We start from the raw sequence: 19,240 nt of genomic DNA on the forward strand, positions 1-19,240 counted from the left end.
GGGGTTTACATCTCGCGCTCACCTGGATTCCTGGCTCCCCAGGTTTTCCAACAGCACCCTAAAACCCAACAAAGACCACAGTGAAGTTTTTTTTTTTGTTGTATACAAGATCGAGGCTCGTGTAAGAGCTAACATCAATCACAAAAAAACAAACGGACACACAAAACATACAATAAAGGGAGCGGGAGACAAGATGGGGAGAGAGTGCACACAAGTACAACAGCAGAGAACAGGGACATCGGGAGATCTGTGGGAGGGAGAGGGCTTGGGAGGAGGAGGCAGCGTGGGAAGGTGGGGGGGTGGGGGGGGGGAGTTTGCCCATTCTAACAACTGCACCCTTAACTGCATTATTAATCAATGATGTGAAATGGTCGACATCAATCATCAGGCTTCCAAGCTGTAAACTGTAGATCTAAATTGTTCTTGTTCGGATTTTTATTTTAGTTCCGGAACATTTTGTGACTCATTTTATTCGAGACTCCACATTAAAAACATAGAATCTTCTCAGAATTGTTTCAAGTCACAGATCTATTGCTTTTCCTTCGATTGACCTGATTGGTCGAAAGCCTTGGCAGCCACCTTGGATTCATGAATTTTTAGATTTATTTATTAAAACATAATTCAAAGACCTTATGGAGACCTGATGAATCAATTGATATGAAACTTCTCATACATCACCGTTGTTCTTGTGTGCATAGAGTTTCTGAAAGAGAACGATCTCTGAAATGAAATGGCCTGCACAGGTTCCTAAAAATTGATCGTTTTTGAACATTGTGAAGTTGATGGATTTGGATGAAGAAAACGGATTTGTAGATGATCTTATAGGCTGTAGCAATTGCGATTTGAACACTTGTGATCGTAACCTGTGAATGCATCCTTAGCAACTGAGATGGCGCCCATAGCAACCAAGGCGCTAATGGCCATTTCGACAAGAAAAACACATCAGTTTCAACAATTTTAACAATTTTACAATTTAAACAATTTTATATTGTTATAAAACAATATAAAATTGTTAAAATTGCCCTTCCAACAATTTTATAGATTTGTAGTTTTGCTCGCTTCAACAATGATAAATTTGAAGGCGTCTCTTTATTCTTTCTTTCGATTCAAGGTGTTACTGCTTGGAAGCCTTGATTGTTACAAGCAACTCTAGTTTTATTGACATTTGATATTTTTTTACCCTTAATCATTCTCAGCTCATATTCCTAGTCCAATCAACTCACCTCCTTCCTCTATGTTTTTTATCAAAGGATAATAATTTAACAACAGTAGTAGCAATAACAACAGAAACCACACAAATCTGCCTTCCAGGCCAAAATATGCTATTTCTATAACTGCAAAAGACCTTGCATTGAACAATGGATGAGTGGACATCTTAGCCTACCTGTAGACCTTGGATGCTGGGTCCAGTGGGCCCTCTCTCACCTGGTAGCCCACGATAGCCCCTCTCACCCTGGAATGGGAGGAAACGAATGGAATTGAGGAGGTAAGTAAACTGTGGATTAACTTCCAATACTCAGTAGCAAACGACGCATTGTCTGAATTACTATGAGATTGCAACCTCTGGTTTCAAAACAATGACATACACCTCAAATGGTCACACTTAAGCAAGTCAATAAAGCAGAAATGTACAAATGAAACCCACCATGATAAGGATGCACAATGACAATATGAAAATGGTCATATAGAGCGTTACAGACAATTATATTCTGTATGAAAAGATATTTATGAAAGACTTGGTACTCAGAATTGACACAAATCCTACAGAGAAAAGTACATTTCCTTTTCAAAACATTATTTCATCATTTTGGGAGATTTATAAGCTCAATTAACCAACTGCTCAAAAAAGTTAGACTGATAGAGCAAAACTGATGATGTATCATAAATATTACAAGAACAAAAGTAATGTAGCTCTTCTGAAAAGATGTGTGGGTGAGTTTTGCAGCTAAATTGTGATTTTTCTGGACGTCTAACACCGTTTTACATGAGGTGGCCTCGGTGTGCCCCGGTAATAATAGAACCAGAAGACAAATTTGGGTTTAAACAATATAATCAGGTAGGGATAGTATGAGATCACCTTCAGAGGCCATTTTTCCCCACAGAGCAGGGGTTGGCCTTTTTCGGGCACCGTGGTCCCCTTTTTGAAGCAATGTTTTATGGCCGGATTCCCTTCCTGCCGCCAACCCTGTTCGTCGCCTCTTGTGACACACAGGTAATTACCAGTGAACTGGTACTCAATTTGCCGACCTCGGAAGGATGACAGGCTGAGTCAACCCCCCGGCGTTAATTCAGCGATCGAACGGGATTCGAACCCAGGATCGTAGGATCCCAAGCCGGCACCCTAACCGCTAAGCCAACTCCAGGCTAGGGATAGTATGTTACATATAAGATAATAAATGCACTAAATGAAGTGAAATCTGATATGAAAACTCTCAATGTGTTTAAAAATGGCAGTGTGGTAGAATATATCAGGATATCTATGTGAGGGGGTGCCCCCACATTCTACAAAATAAAAGGTACAACTAGACTCTATTGAATTGTGGTTAGAGAGTCCGCTCTAAATGTGGGAGGTCGGCGGTTCGATTCTCACCCTGGTCTAGTCATACCAAAGACTTTAAGTAATGGTACATGCTTCTTCCTCGCTTGATGTTCAGCATTTAGAGGATAGAGCATGGACAAACCATGTGGGTTGCATCCCATTCAAGACCTGGGGGGAATTTCCCCTTAATTGCCTTGCTAACCGCAGAGAGAAAAGCGCTCACAAAGATGGCGTCTCGCTGACACCCAGAAAGTGCACTAGGAAGTTACGTCACTTCCCCCAGGCCAATGGCTGTCTTTGTCTGAAGTAAAGTCCATTGTCTCATGTGTGGGTGTATGTTCGCGATTTGTACGACAGCTCTTCCATGAGACTTTTTAATTTTTATGTTGATGTACCATACTCTTTACAGACCATTGGTGCTGCTGAAGCAGTTTCTTGACAAGGGTCATACTGGGTGGTTTGCCATTGCCTACCCAGCATTGTTTGTCTGTGCTCTATCCTTTTAAATGCTGAGCCTCAAGTAAGGAAGCAGCATGCACCTATATATATATATATATATATTTGGTATGACTCGGCTCAAGTTTGAACCACCGGCCTCTCAGACTCAGAGTGGACGCTCTAAGCATTACGCCACCAAGTCTGGTCCATGAGCCTTGACCCTATAATATAAAACAAACTTCATTATAATATCTTTATTCTACCTTCACTCCCCCCACAACCCTCCTCTACTTCCCATTTTCAAAATTCCGACTGTGCCGCCGGTTATTTTACCTTCACTCCATGTCGACCCATCTCACCACGTTCTCCTTGTATTCCCTTTCACAAATACACACGATAATAAAATATGTAGAAGATACATAACGTTTCCTTACACTAATCTATAATATTTCATCTAAAAATAAACAATGGAAAAATAAACAAATGAATGTATTTTAATTTCGTGTTTCAACATTCACAATTTTGTATTTTTATTCCTTCAACCTGCCACTTAATCAAGTCATTCTTTTTTCATTCTCTTGATAAGAAAACAAAATAAAGAAACATGTAACACATCGTTGAGGGTCCACACTGACCATCAATCCGAGAGGCCCTGGAAGGCCTGGAGCTCCAGTCATTCCCTGAGTGATGATAAACACAGTTAGAATTACAGAGGAATTGACTTTTCCAGCCCTCTAAGTATGTAGGCCTGATCCATATCCACTTCATTTCCCTCCCCACCAGCAGACACGACCACACTCCTGCACACGTAACGAGTGGGTAAATCCTGAAGATGTGACGCCGCTTAGCTCACGTGTGGTCTGAAAGGCCCCGCACGCCGGTGACGATGCAAACTGCCACAAATCTCTGGCACGTGAATTCCACTTACCCGCTGGCCTTTCTGCAATGAAGGAGGTCCTGGCTCCCCTTTTATCCCTTGAATTCCCTGAAAATAGTTGAGGCATATCCTTACAATAGCCTCAGGTAAGCACACTGTACATAAACAGCCATTGAATAATCTTATGTCAATCGATTCAAATCGATTTCTTAACTTAACCACCAATTTGAATGGGCGGCCATTTTTTTCCCCCATGCCATCTCTACGAATATGGGACACATACATTCTGGTCACATTCACTGAATAAGATTTACATGCGCTCCGTTTATGTGTATTTCATTGGACAAGCACTCGTAGTCGGCCATTTCTCCTTTTTTGACAGAAATTCAAGGCTTACACAGAAGCTTTCACCCAAGATACATACTTGATATATCGGATTTGAACCGAGGTTCCTCGCATAATGAGAATGCTGAGCATGCCAACCAATTCTTATTCACAAAAGCAAAACTTTGAAAACAATTTATGATATTTGAATTACTATTGAAGCAAAATTGAAAGCGTGGCTTCACAATGTAGCAGCAATTTGTCTTGAGTGGTGTATATCCTAAACAATTGTTACTAGGCCTTTATCATCCATAAATTCTGCGTAAGGCGATAAAAGTGGTTTGGTTATATATAACGATTTGATAAGAGTATACTTTGGATTTTATTGTCCTTGAAATGCCAACATTTGTTGACAGCTTAAGAATTTATCATCTTTTCTGCATTGATGTAATTGCCTGACTGAGACTCATCATCATTATGATATTCATCCATAAATTTGTCACAACCCTAGCCGATTTGCAATAAGCAAAAATATATTTCTTCCCTATTTTTTGTCTATTTTTATTCTATTGCTAGTATTTCAGTGTTATTTAAAAACTATTTTTCTCCAAAACAGGTTAACCTTTCCTATTTTTTTTTTTTTTTACTATTTTGTCGACTTTGATGTGCTATTTTTTTTATTTATACTGATTTTGCAGTGCTATTTTTTCACTATTTTTTCTATACTTCTCACAATTGGTTGCTATTTTTTTTTTTTTTTACTATTTTCCTGGACTTAGTTTGATACACCGAAATCGGTGTACATATATATATATATAAATCGGTGTATAAAAAATTGCCAACATTTTTGTATTTTTGTGTGCCAACTATCGCTATTCAAAATATATTTTTCTCCTATTTTTTCCTATTTTTGTTCCAAAACTGGCTATTTTAAATATATTTTTCTCCTATTTTTTTCCTATTTTTGTAAAGGAGGTTATTTAATATGTATTTTTCTCCTATTTTTTCATATTTTTTCCTATTTTTGTTTAAAAGGAGGTTATTTAATATGTATTTTTCTCCTATTTTTTTCATATTTTTGTTCCAAAACTGGCTATTTAAAATATATTTTTCTCCTATTTTTTTCATATTTTTGTTCCAAAACTGGCTATTTAAAATATATTTTTCTCCTATTTTTTTCATATTTTTGTTCCAAAACTGGCTATTTAAAATATATTTTTCTCCTATTTTTTCCCTATTTTTTGTTTAAAAGGAGGTTATTTAATATGTATTTTTCTCCTATTTTTTTCAAAATTTTGTTCCAAAACTGGCTATTTAAAATATATTTTTCTCCTAATTTTTCCCCTATTTTTTTGTTCCAAAACTCACTATTTAAAATATATTTTTTCATCTGCAGAAAATAGGGAAAAATATATTTTGCCATATATTTTTCTCCTATTTTCCCCCTATTTTTTTTTTTAAACTAGAGTAGCCCTCCAAAACAGAAGTGGTCACAAGAAATAAAATATGAAAATGAAAGGCCAGAAAGAATGGATTTGATTATGCCCGCTGAATTTCTCTACCATCATGAGTGCATTAACAACAAACAAAGAAGGATAATCCAGATGGGAGAAAACCTACAACAGAACGAACCACAATGAGCATTTCACAATGCACAGCATCACTGGGGTATATAGATTGCGTAGATCTAAATTGCACGATCTATCAGTATATTAAAGTAGATCTATATCTCGACTCACACACTCACTTACACACAGAACAATTACAATAGCCTCTCCCATCCAATTGGGAACAGGTGCAGATCATCATCGGTCAAAGGAAATATCTCAGAGCATACCATGGACTACCATAAGGTGCAGGGTCACATGAACCACTTTTAGAGGTCATTTTTCACCGCAGAGCAGGGGTTAGCCTTTTTCGGGCACCATGGCCCCCTTTTTGAAGCAATGTTTTATGGCTGGATGCCCTTCCTGCCACCAACCCTGTTAGTCACCTCTTGCGACACACACGGAATTACCAGTAAACTGGTACTCAATTTAACAACCTCAGAAGGATGGCAGGCTTAGTCAACCCCCCCCCCCCCCTGGCGTTAATTCGGCGATCGACCGGGATTAAAACCCAGGATCCTAGGATCCCAAGCCAGCACCCTAATCGCTAAGCCAATACCAGGCTTAAGGTGCAGAGTCACATGGATTCTCTTAAATTGAAAGCAGCACTGTTCATGGACAGCAATGATTAAGACTTATGTCATACTCAGAGAAGAAGAAAACGAAGTCGAAGAGGAGAGAAGAAGACATAGATTCTCTTAAAATTCACAAACAATATATTTGTGGGATGCCACAAATACAAGAAAAAGCAAAATGTTTTATCCTGGCAAAGAAAGAATGAAGCAAAGGTAGAAGTAGAAGTAGAGATAGAAAGAAAAATGTTTAAAAAGCAAATAAAGATAAAAAGGTGCACATGAAAAACACACAATGAAGAAAAACGAGGCGAAAAAAAATGTGGATGATGAAGGCCCTACACACCTTCTCCCCAGGTGGTCCTTGAAAACCACGAGGCCAAGGTTTGCCCGGATCTCCCTGGTGGGAGGTAAAGGAAGCAGAGTGCGGAATAACTGCAAATGCATAGCTTGCCCAAGACCAAACAAATTAGATACATGCTGCGTTAATGATGCTACGAGCCGCCGCATCCCTCAAATGCAGGAGAAATGGCTGTGAGTGACATGGCTCATGACGTTACATTAGTCAGAAGTGGGAACAATCTCCCCATCTCCACTGGCGGTACATAATCGAGCCGATACCGATGCTCCGGAGAATGAACACAAACTTATAACAGACTTTCACTCTGCTGCCATTTTCAGTGAGACGTTATATATTTTGGAGTGGTAGAAAAACGTGTACTCAATTAACATACTGCATTGCCCCCAATGCCCCATGCAAAATGGAGTTCGAGGACGTTTTCCATTAAATCTGAAACCATGGCCGATCGTGTTTCAGTTCCATCTGGAAGGGACCAAGTTGTTTCTAATTATGCACAACCAGCTCGTCTTCAGGAAGCAAAGGAATTGATTTGCGTAGGAAATGCAAGGGGTACAATATGTTGGAAAAAACAAAGTTTAAAATTGCGACCGCACGGCACCACACTTACGTTGGATCCGGGATCCCCATTTGGTCCAGCATCTCCTTTATCCCCCTATGAAGGCACAAGTAAATAACCAGAAGTTTATGTTGCAATCACAAACACAGGACAGAAACTTGATGTTAATCACAACGGCCAAGTGCACCAGAAAACCCACATGCAAAATACTTATGTCAGAACAGGCGTATAGTACACGAAGGCATCATAGCATGTGCAGCGTAATCCACTGGGGTAACTGCGATAACTTCCAATATGGTTGTCCCGGAAAAGTCACGGAAAGTCGGAGTAAGGGCAATCATCACCATTGATGATACGGTGACCATGTATGACCTGGCAATTCCACCTCGTATGAACATTGAAAGCAACACCATTCAGACATAAAAAAATAATAATAAGAAAGGACAGCCTTATGAATCGAGGTGTCAGCAATAACTGACTTAGGCCTAAATAACAGGGAAATAGGGAAAATAGCCAAGCACAAAAATGTGAAAAAGAAGTCGAGAGAACGAGGAAGATGAATAGTGCTGACATTGTCCCGTGAGTCGGAGCAACTGGAGTGGTAAAGCAGAACCTCACTGGGATTTTGAAAACTACATCACTATTATATTTACATATTACAACAAAGTAACTACAATCGGAGACTGTCCGGGGTTCAACGATATTCTTTAACGAGTAAAAAGCCCGTCAAATATGACGGATTGGAACAGTTTATTTGACGGTGCAGCCTCGTGAGCGTGCCAATGTCTGAAGCCTTGGCCTATAGTGTCAGGTGTGCTTATATCTTCTTTATTTATTAGACATCATGTGGATGTAAATGAACACTCGTTTTACTCTGCGCACGTTGCACATCACGTGCAGCGAATTTCACCTCCTTGTGCATTGTATTTATTATTTAAAAAAAACAAAAACGTTTCTGTACACCACCCTTGAGACTGGTTTGCAAGCCGCCGTCTACAATTCCAATAGAAGAGACATAATTACTCTTTTATGGAAAATGTTTTTCGAGTTTGTTTTTTCTCAAACATAGACAGAAGTGAACACACATTCGTGTCAAAAGATTGGCCTTTAAGACCTACCCTTATGAGGGGGACAGACATCTGTACAAAAACACAAAATGATATTGTGTTATGTATGGTAGATGAACCATTGGGACAAGGCATGAGGATAGAATGAGCTCTGGTGTGAAAACTTCAAAACATCATAACTCGGTCCTCAAAACGTGATCTTTGTAGCAACATTTGCCCCCGGGAGGACTCTGTTGCAGCTTCTGACACCTGCTCAAGGAGATTACAACCAACGGGAATAACCCAGATACAGGAACAGGCCACACGGCCTGCCACACCTGTGTCATACCCGCAACCGTGAAACTCGATCCCGTACTGAGACCAGTGGTTAAGAAGTTTTGGGATACATAAGGATGAACTTGTAGAGAAAACAAGATAATTAGATCAAATGGAAGACAGGCAATGTGGAAAGCATTTTTCTTTGCAGCAATTGATGAACCCAACTGGTGTGAAAATCCTTCAGAGGTCTGTTTCAGTACAAGGCCAGGGTAATCCAAGGATGTAACTCAGACGTGGAACACTCGCGATCATAAAAGCCAATTGTCCACCTTTTCAACTGTAGCTCACAACACTAGCACCGGATTGGAGATACAATCAAACTGTCGGCAAAAGCCAAAATCCAGGAGTTTTGCTCTTCAATTGTGAGCCTGAGCGGAATATTGCACTATTCTTACTTAGTACCAGTAGTCTTCCTCTTTTTGGGTATTAATTTGTTGTTTGAGGAAGTCAATTATTCTTGCTGTGTTGCAACATTATATATTTACTAACACAAAACCTCATAATTGCACAAGAATCTGTAAATATAAATATGCAAACAAGCAAATTAAGTCAAAACACAATGGAAAAACAGGATGCTGCAGCGGTATGGAACTTACTTTTGAGCTGCCTAGTCTGTGTTTGATTCCAGACCCGAATATAAACTGTGTCCGACTGGTGTTTCGCAAACGGCATTGCTTGTCGATACCCGCTCCAGGGCGGTGCACTATCCCTCAGACGGTGTCCAGTCCGTAGCCATTATTTGGTGGACATCAAAATCCCATTGTGTCTTTTGCAAGAGTAGGCCATTGTGTCCTTGTGCCTTCAACAAATTACAAATTCCTGCCCTAACCTATAGCACTCAGAAACAGAGCGATGACTTGCAGTCCAGGGTCGGTTCCCGGAAAGCAACATTTACGACTCGTCACAAGCATGCCGATACTATCTGAAGAGTTTGGGCAAACCTTCACTTGACACTGCCTTAACTATATTTGGAGGCAATTGAACCAAAAGACAATGCAAGTGTCATATTTGCAAAAAAACAGAAGATAATTAGAGAAGTAAAAAACTTGAGAAAACAGCTCCACACATTAATGAGGAAACTCAGAGCCATGCCAATTCAAAGCGACAGATCTGGGACTCAGTGGAGAGAGTCGTGTCCCAGGAGCGACCGCCCTGCCATCACTTTCGGTGCATCAATGCTTTATTTAAAGGCAAAACAAATAGTATATATACCTGAAAGTCTATTTGGATTTGCTTTCAAATCCATGATGGTTTGTTGCCGAAGGTAATGGAAAAACCCAGTATATATTTTTTTGAATGGCAGTTGAGATTGCATGGGGAACTAGCAGAAGTTCAAGCTGGAGCGGGTATCGACGAGCTCACTCCGCAACGAGCGGTTATCCATAAGGGTGATTTGAGCTCGAACTGGGCATGCAGCCAAATGTGAGATGCTCACCTTCGATCCTGGAAAGGCTGCCGTTCCTGTAGGTCCCTGAAATAAAATAAAAGAACACAGACGTGAAATTCTGCAGTAACAATCGCCGGTTGCGAAGAAAGTTGCCAAATTCTGAGTGATATTTTACCCTCGGACCCAAATTGGTCATTTCTCCTTTGGGTCATCTTTCAGACTGAATGAAAAAGAAAAGACACAAACCATTGTCTATCCAAGCTGAGTTTGTTGGTTCACGAGTTATCAAACAGAGTGACCACTATATTCGTCATGGGTGTGCGTCTCTGTCTGTCTGTCTGTAGCATAACTACCCGATGATATCATCTGATCTTGATGAAACTTGGGTGGGAGCTTGATATCATGATCTAGTTGTGTCCTACCTAGAGTGGGCGTATTGCGCCCATTGTGGGCGGAGCCACGCCCGAAAAAGATGTCTTTTTAGGGGGTAATCGAGTTCAAGCTACATCTTCTCCGAGGGAGTTGGTGGAATCTGACAGGGGTTTCGGTATTTGGTTAGGCCAATGTCATGTGTCTAGCACCACGGAGCTCGATTTTTCATTTTCGCCCCAAGGTCAAGGTCACAAGGTCACGAAATTTAGAAAAGTCGATTTTTGATGGTTTAATGACATTGTTCGCTTCCTGATAGGGTGCAATGTCGTACATGATCTTATATTATCACATACATCATGAAATACAAGTTTTCCAACAAATTCCAGAATCTTCGACCTTTGACCTTTGAAGGTCACAAAGGTCAAATTTTCAAAGTTGTCGGAATCGAACCGAATTTTCGGTATTGTGTAGCTAACTAACCTCATAACTGATTATACATTATTTACTATCTCATTTCAAGGTCAGTAACCTTCGTTTTGACATTTAAAGGCCACAAAGGTCAAATTTTCAAAGTTGTCAGAATCGAACCGAATTTTCGGTATTGTGCAGCTAACTAGCATTAGTAGTAATTGTAGCTAACTAGCTAACTAACTAGCTAATAGCTAACTAACATTCCTATTTATACATTTTCAATGTCGGTTTTGACCTTTGTCATTGAATACTGCTCGCTCGTGAACCATCGTCGTCTCCTGACTTGTCCATTCTACAGTCATTCCTCTCTACTTCTGTCAGGCAATCATGAACATGATGGACAGAATGCCTTTAGAATTAAAGATCAAATGCAGGCCGAATAGAAAAAGTGATCACAACAAAATATGCATCAGCAAAAGTTTTCCGCAATACAGGAGATTCAAATGTGTTCCCACTTGCAGTGATGGTAAAGTAAGCCAGATAAACGGAGTATGGATTGATACGATCGATTACGTGCAAGTGCAATGATAAGAATGTGTTTCGTGTGAAAGTCAGGACGAGTTTGATGACATAGTAGTGTAAAGAAGTTAGACATGTAATGTGCTCGTTTTGTGTATCGGTTTATCTGGATAGGAATTGGAAAATGCAATGGGGAATTTTCCAGGGAGTACCTGTACACGTTTCAACACAGAACTTCTGCAGAACTTCCTATCACATATAGTGTCAAGAGGGGGAAGTTTCATGTTGCCTTTAGGATAAGGAGCCATCTTACAATACCAGGTACATCTAGAACGGCATGCAGTAGACCTCGGGCACAATGAAAAGTTTACCTTTCAGAATGCCACTGATAGCCCGGATATGGATTCAGCCCTGAACCAAAATCTAATCAATTCGTGCTCGTCACACACCCAACCTGTCCACTAAGTTTTGTCCGAATCTGTTCATAACTTTTTGAGATATCCTGCTCACAGACGAACAGACGAGAGTTTAAACATAACCTCCGTCCACCTTCAGTGGCGAAGGTAAACATTGGATGAAGTCTTTCAACCCACCAGCTCCTTCACTCCTTCCTCCTCCAACCCTTGTTTCCACTCTCTCTCCAGTCCTCCTAAACTTCTCTATTTGTTTTCTCTCTCCGCTCATCCTCCCTCCTCTTCCATTTCTCAAATGAAATTTTCAACGTTTATCTCCCTGGCACCATAGACCTAAGTAATAAAGAAAGGCCACTAATGAATGTGTCTTGTCAGACATGGAATGCTCTTGGCACCATTTTCATTTCATCCTACATTTGTGAGATCCTCTCGACTTGAAACAAGACCGATAGTCAAAAAGCAGTGTAGCCGGGCTTGGATCTGCTGAGTGGAGGATCTTCTTCCGCCTTGTCATGTGACCAGATCCTCAGCTCTGATTGGTGGACGTTTGTGAGGGACATACCTACATACACCGGACGGACAGACAAATACTGTTCCAGACGGCATTGCCCTATGGGATACACCATCAAAAAATTTTTTTTAGGATCATGCGAGATCAATTGAACTGAGTGTAAGAAGGAAATTAACTGACAGTGGAGCAGTGAGTCAACAGGTGAACACAAGTAAGGAAATGAACGAATTGGGAGAGTAGAGAAACAGTAGGGGAGGAAACACAAAAGCCTGTAAGTAATAGGGTCGTGCTGGGTCAGCTTAATGGAGTTAGAAAATATCATGGGGGAGGTGTGGGGGGAGGATTGGGGATGACATGCATTGGTGGCGCACCACCTGGTTACATTGCTCGGGACACACGACCATCCTTGAGGAGCTGGGGACGGTTGGAGTGCTGGGAGAGCAGGGGGACCTCGACTAGAGAGCAATGTCACCAACTGCATCCATGTCAATGTTCCACCACATGCCCCAACAGACGCGGACGTGCCTCCTGTGCCTTTTCACTAATCTCATTCCCATCTCCTGATATCCCCATTCCTCCTCCTGCGTGTATCAACACTTCTCCATAGAATGAACCTTTTGTAGCTTTGACCTGAATCAAGTCCTGTATAAGAAATTATGTTAAACTGCAGGAAACTCTAATTCTTACACTGGCACAAGCACTGCAAAACTGATGTGAAAACCAATCTATTAGGTGTCACAATTGACTCAATAGAGTGACTCAACCCTTACCGCATCTCCCTTTTCACCTTTGGCTGCGGAGACCCCTGGCATTTGCAAATGACCCTGGGAATGACAAACGTGGAAAAATTTCAACTGAAAACAAAATGCAGGGCTTTAAAATTACAACATATAGATTTGGCGCAAAGAAATAAAATTTGGAATTTTATTCCTTTTACATATCCCTTTCCGTAAACCCATTCAAGGCGGATTTCTAAACAAAAGGACACTGTACATTGACAGGTATACTTAAAATATTTAATACTTTCATAGGATAGAGAAGAGTAGCCATTCCTGGAACTTCAGAGCCATTTACATTGCCTGGCAATCATCCGTGGAAGCCGTCAACACTATTTCCATTCCACCACAGCTGGTTGTGGCACCCGGCGGCCATCGTCAGCACCACGCGTCGGTCCCAAACAACCCATCACACACAGCACTGCACAGTTATCTGCAGCCCCTTGCTGTGATTTACAGCAGCTCACATCCATTCACAGCATCCCGCAATATGCCACTTCAATAGCCCATACCAATTCTCCATCTATTCCCAGTAGGCCTTTGCTGAGATCTCTGTGCTGTGCATGGAAGAATAAGAACATTATGAGTCCATATACACATTATAATTAATGGGTGGGCACTACACAGCGATTATAGTCAATAATCTGTAATTTGTGCACTACTGATGATTATAATAAAATTAGCATGGCAATAACATAAGAAGGAATCATCGTGATTTTACATAAAATGCCAAGGACATTAGTCGACAATGGACAAATGAACAATTTGAGAAAAGGATAAGGAGGGAGGATGATGGAGAGATAAAGGAAATAGAGGAGTTTAGGAGGACTGGAGAGAGAGGGAAGTAAGGTTTGGAGGGGCAAAGGATGAAGGTGGACATGGGGATGGGTTGAAAGACTCCATCCAATCTTTGCTTCCACCACCAAAGGTGGATGGAGTTTACGTTTTCACCCCTGTCTATCTGTCTGTTTACCTGTGAGCAGGTCCGTGCAGCGAAAAGTGAAGTGGGGAGTTGGGGGGTGGGGGGGGGGGGGAGAGTGGGGATTCATAATCATGGAGCAAGTGCTCATATGTGAAGAGGAAAGTGGGAAGGCCGATGTGCTGAGGTTATAAACACCACTCCTAATTATCTATTGGCCCCAAATAAATCCCACTTTCTCGTGGGGTAGCGCGCGGCCACACGAGTTCTCCCTCTCGACAGCCCTCTATCCATAGAACCTCTGTATCCACCCGCATCTCACTAAGTCCTCTTTCCACTACCTCAATGTAGGTCCTCTTTTTCTTCACCTCAATGTAGGTCCTCTTTTTCCGCACGGCCACACGAGTTCTCCCTCTCGACAGCCCTCTATCCATAGAACATCTGTATCCACCCGCATCTCACTAAGTCCTCCTTCCACCACCTCAATGTTGGTCCTCTCTTTCTCCTCCTGGTAAATGCATCCATATCAAAGGCCTACCCAATCCTGGGCACATGCCCAAACTAACACAGACATGCCTCTCGTGTCTTTTCACTTACATCTCTTACTCTTGCCCACTTTCTGATACTTCTCAATTTCTTGTCCCCCCACCCCATCCCCCCCACACCCCTTCATGAGCATATAAACGTTTCTCTTTAGCAATTGTAAAATTAAGCTTCTGGAATTTTCCAGGAGCTACTAGAAAGATGCATTATATGATGCAACACTCATATGAAGGTTTAGAAATGCGACATCTCCCTTTGAACTGGCTTACCCAGGAGGCCGGCATGGTTGCTCAATGTGGAAGAGGTAATTGGGGTGGTTACCTGGTTCTGACTCGATCTTAACCAACATAAATGGTGGTGGTGCTACTTTCCCACCAATGAATAATGTTCCCGCATGGGATATTCTGAGACTGTGTTGAAGCTTCTTGGGAGAGGGTTTTATAATCAGAAGTCCAGTTGTCAATTAGTTAATTTTTTTATGTTGGGAGCAGAAAGCTACAGGAGAGAAGCTACTGAGACCGTAGCACATCAACCACGATTCCTATAATTATATTTAGTTGAGATATCACTTGTGATTCATGCGTACAATTCCATTGTTTGAGAATGGTGTTAAAAATCTACACACCAATACGGGACATTTGAATATGAGGTATGAATGCTAACGAGGCCTTTTGTGCATGCACTGAGTGTGTTTTCAGTGACTCGGTTGTGCTCGCCGTACACTTTTAACCGATAATTGCGAGCACAAAACCTGTAATTAGTTTTGCCCAAAGGGGATGCAAGATTATTCCAGTGCCACTTTGTGTGTGTCTGTCTCTGTGTGTGTGTGTGTGTGTGTGTGTGTGTGTGTGTGTGTGTGTGTGTGTGTGTGTCTTTGTGTGTCCGCATCTATACATTTTTGCTTTAAAAATTTTTTGTCTGCAACCACTTGTCTGATCCATGTGGAACTTAGCATAGGAAGGATTCCCCATGGAGAATATTTTATTGATAACTCTGAACTCATAGATCACATGGTATGGCAGCCATATATATATATATGTATATATATATATATATATATATATATATATATATATATATATATATATATATATATATATATATATATACATACAGTATATATATATTTTATATTTAAATATTTAAATATAATAAATATTTAAATAAATAAATAATATTTATATTAAATATATAAATACAGGCTATATATATATATTTTTTCTACAAGATCGAGGCTCGTGTAAGAGCTAACATTAATCACACAAAAAAACTGACAAATAAAACATATAATAAAGGGAGTGGGGGACAAGATGGGGAGAGAGAGGGAAGCACACAAGTACAACAGTAAAGAACAGGGGCATCGGGAGATCTGTGGGAAGGAGAGGGCTTGGGGGGAGGAGGCATGGGAAGGGGGAAAGGGGGGGGGGGTTGGGAGAGGTATAAAACACATGGACACTGCTAGGATTTCCAGGAAAGAAGTTGGTATTTCAAAAAAGTGGATCAGGGGTGAATTAATGGGGGTAGAAAAGATCAAGGTTTTGGATGGGGGAAGATAAGAGATGGTGGTGAACAGCTGTTTTCAAGACCTGGAGGGAGGAGTGGGATTGAAGAGAGTGAGGGAGTTTGTTCCAGAGGCGGGAGAAAAGCGGGATAAAGGAGTGAAGCTGAGCAGAGCGTCTTGATTTTGGCAATTTCACCAGAAGAGGGTTGCTTCAGATCTTGTGCGACCTGTAGGAATATTTGGGGGACAGAGCACAGATAGAGCAGGGGGTGCAATGCTGGATATGAGTCGGTAGAAGCCAGAAAGACCACCAACCTGCCTGCGATGAGTGAGTGAAAGGCCCTCGGAGTTAGCTTCAATGCGGGATATTCCAATGATTCTGAAATCTTTGGTTTCAACAGCGTGAAGCCGAGCGAGGTGTGAGGCAGGAGCACCAGGCCAGAGGGGAGAGCAGTATTCCATTGAGCTGCAGATGAAAGCCTATATGTGGTGAGGAGATCAGGTGTGCCAAGGAAGGACTTCGCACGATGGAGGATGCCCAGTCGGCGACTGGCTTTGGAGGCCAGCTTGGAAATGTGGTTTTCCCAGGAAAGATCATGACAGATAGCGAGACCCAAAAGCTTGAGTGACAGAACTTCTTGGAGAGGATTGTTGAGAAAGTGGATGGGAGGGTTTTCCAGTCGGTCTTTTCGGAGAGACATCGTAAGAGTGTGAGATTTGTCAGGATTGAAAGACATGTTCCACTTGTTTAACCAGTCTGTGATTTTGTGCAGGTCTGCAGAGAGTGAGGAGGCTGCAGACTGCCGATCTGAGGGATGAGGAATGGAGCGGCAGAGAGTGGAGTCATCAGCAAAGAGATAGAGAGGATTTTAAAGAGTCAGAGAGATCATTGATGAAGACCAGAAAAAGCACATGGCCCAGAACACTGCCTTTGGAAACTCCAGCCTGAACAGGAAGGGGAGATGAGAGAAATCCCTTCATGGCCACACGTTGACAACGACCAGAGAGGAAGTCCGCAAGCCATGCGTGGAGATTTCCATGGATACCATAGGAGGAGAGTTTGGTAAAACTTGGTAAAACTTGGTAAAAAATATTGGTAAAAAATATTGGATTAAAGGGGAAAAAAATGTGAACAACCTTTTCTCCAAAAATGCTCAATGGTAAAAATCGAAAATTGGCATATGTAATCAACTCCTCATCGGGTATATAGGGTGATAATGATGACGTCATAGATCAATTGATAGTCCAGTCATAATTGGTTGAATGGAAATCCTTATCCATAACAAATCTGAAACTTCAAATACAGTATATCTAATATACGGCCCAATATGAGTGAAGAATTATATTTATGACATCACCAGTCATGTGGCTGGGTAGCCATATTGGATTGAAAATAAAAACATAAAAAATATTCTTCTCCAGAACCGCTTAACGGATCGATGTGGAGCTTCCTACATATGATCGACTAGGCACGGGGAATATAGTTTTATTTTTATTTTTAATATTCACCTTTATTGATGCAATTTAGCCTTAATATGCACAAAAGTGGTCATTAAATATTAATATAATCAATAAAGCAATGTGCGTGCCATGCCATAATAGGGTGCATGGATTTACATATGCATATGGGCCACAATAGCAGTGGGCCATAATAGTATTGTGCTCAGTTAATGATGGTATTTTTGTTCAGAATGAATGTGTGAGGCAAGACTTTGTGCTCTAAGAGTGCTGTTCTAGTTCAAATAGTCTTTTAAACATAATTCTCAGCATTTAGACAAAAGAGTGGCAACTTCAAAATGGTTAAATATAATTGCTCTGTTCCTGAATGAAAATCAGACTCATGGAAATATAGGAAATGGGAGAAATATCCGTGGATGAAAGTTGTCGAGTTCCTACCTTTTTCTATTAAAACAATTATTGAGCGGCAGCAATGGATATAACACACATAAACACACACACAGAAGGATGAGCACTTCTTCTTTTACCAATACATGCAAAAAAAAATCTAGGATAATTAATCTTGTGGGCCCAGAACCGAACAAAAAAAATATATATATATTTATAACGGCACTCACAGCCCACACACATCCTACTCTGACCCCCTCCTCCCATACATGATTAATAGTAAATATCATCATTTTAAACTTACAATTACTATTTTACAATTACAATTACAATTACAATTCAACTTACAATTACAATTCAATTACAAAATTACTTACAACTTACAAATTTACAATTTTAAACTTACAATTCACAAGCCTCATATGTGACCTTCCTATTGGTGTTAAGAAGCAACTAAAACCAGATACGGTGTCTCTCTCTGAGAAGTCTGTCTGAATGTTGGTAATGATGGCATCGTCTTTCCAAAAGCAGACATCCATTAAATAAAACACCAAGCCTGCCATGTTCACTCACCAGCAGCGATGGTTGAAGGTTTTGTATAAAATGGCCATCTGAGAACCTTCGGGCCTTGCACCGGTCTACATTCTCGTGGGTGTGCAGTATGGGAGCTATCAGCTTTTGGGGCAAGTTTAGAAAGTTTAACAACTCTTTAGTTGTGCAGAAGCAAATCCTTTTCTTGCAGGTACATTTCCAAGTAGTTTTGGTTTCTTTTAGAAGCTTTATGAGCCATTTTAGGCAATAATCCTTACATTGCTCACATGATATACTTTATGTCACCCCAAACACCGCCATTTCCTGGGGTTTCTGTGCATACGCAACGAGCATTCTGGGGCAGATTAGGTCATTTTGAAAGTTACATATTGTCAGATCTGTCCGAGAGCCTTTTTGAATTTATTAAAATCTATTCAATGCACGGTTTATCTGGGAAATTGTGTTTTTATACATTGCCTGGCAAACTTAATGACTTGGTATATTCCAAATCCATGATTTAAGAATCACTACAGGATGCATGGTAGGGAAAAATCTGAAAGCATACTCGGTAAAGATGGCTGTGACCAATCTGATATCCATATCTAATATGGTCTCACACCGATTTTCAAACCGCAACTCGAAAACACAAGATTCTCAGTCGACTTCATGCTACATCTTTCAAAATGACATACATGAGGTTGTAGCGGCTACCGCTGGGTTTTCACAATCGCCTTGCACCTATCAAGGACGCGGAGCGATCACCATGCCGGGCTCGTCCAGGACGCCCGGGCAGGCTCGCCCTCAGCTTGCCAGGCCGCAGCCAGGACGCTGGGCCACGCCCCCTCTCGCCTTT

At 41.0% G+C, this 19,240-nt stretch overlaps 1 protein-coding gene across 1 annotated transcript in view; it reads right to left on the minus strand.

Moving 5' to 3' along the window:
- The window catches only part of LOC137421857 (uncharacterized), a 193,906-nt gene that overhangs the window by 41,890 nt on the left and 132,776 nt on the right, over window positions 1–19,240 (minus strand). Inside the window, exons 8-16 of the mRNA XM_078772583.1 lie at window positions 13,043–13,096; window positions 10,095–10,130; window positions 7,326–7,370; window positions 6,704–6,757; window positions 3,906–3,962; window positions 3,613–3,657; window positions 3,311–3,355; window positions 1,385–1,453; window positions 23–58 (exon numbers count right to left, since the gene is read on the minus strand). Coding sequence (XP_078628709.1) covers window positions 23–58; window positions 1,385–1,453; window positions 3,311–3,355; window positions 3,613–3,657; window positions 3,906–3,962; window positions 6,704–6,757; window positions 7,326–7,370; window positions 10,095–10,130; window positions 13,043–13,096 — 441 coding nt within the window. The remainder of the gene's footprint in view (window positions 1–22; window positions 59–1,384; window positions 1,454–3,310; window positions 3,356–3,612; window positions 3,658–3,905; window positions 3,963–6,703; window positions 6,758–7,325; window positions 7,371–10,094; window positions 10,131–13,042; window positions 13,097–19,240) is intronic.

The sequence above is a fragment of the Myxine glutinosa genome, chromosome 2 (assembly GCF_964187855.1).
Source record: "Myxine glutinosa chromosome 2, kmMyxGlut1.1, whole genome shotgun sequence".
In the NCBI taxonomy this organism is placed as follows: domain Eukaryota; kingdom Metazoa; phylum Chordata; class Myxini; order Myxiniformes; family Myxinidae; genus Myxine; species Myxine glutinosa.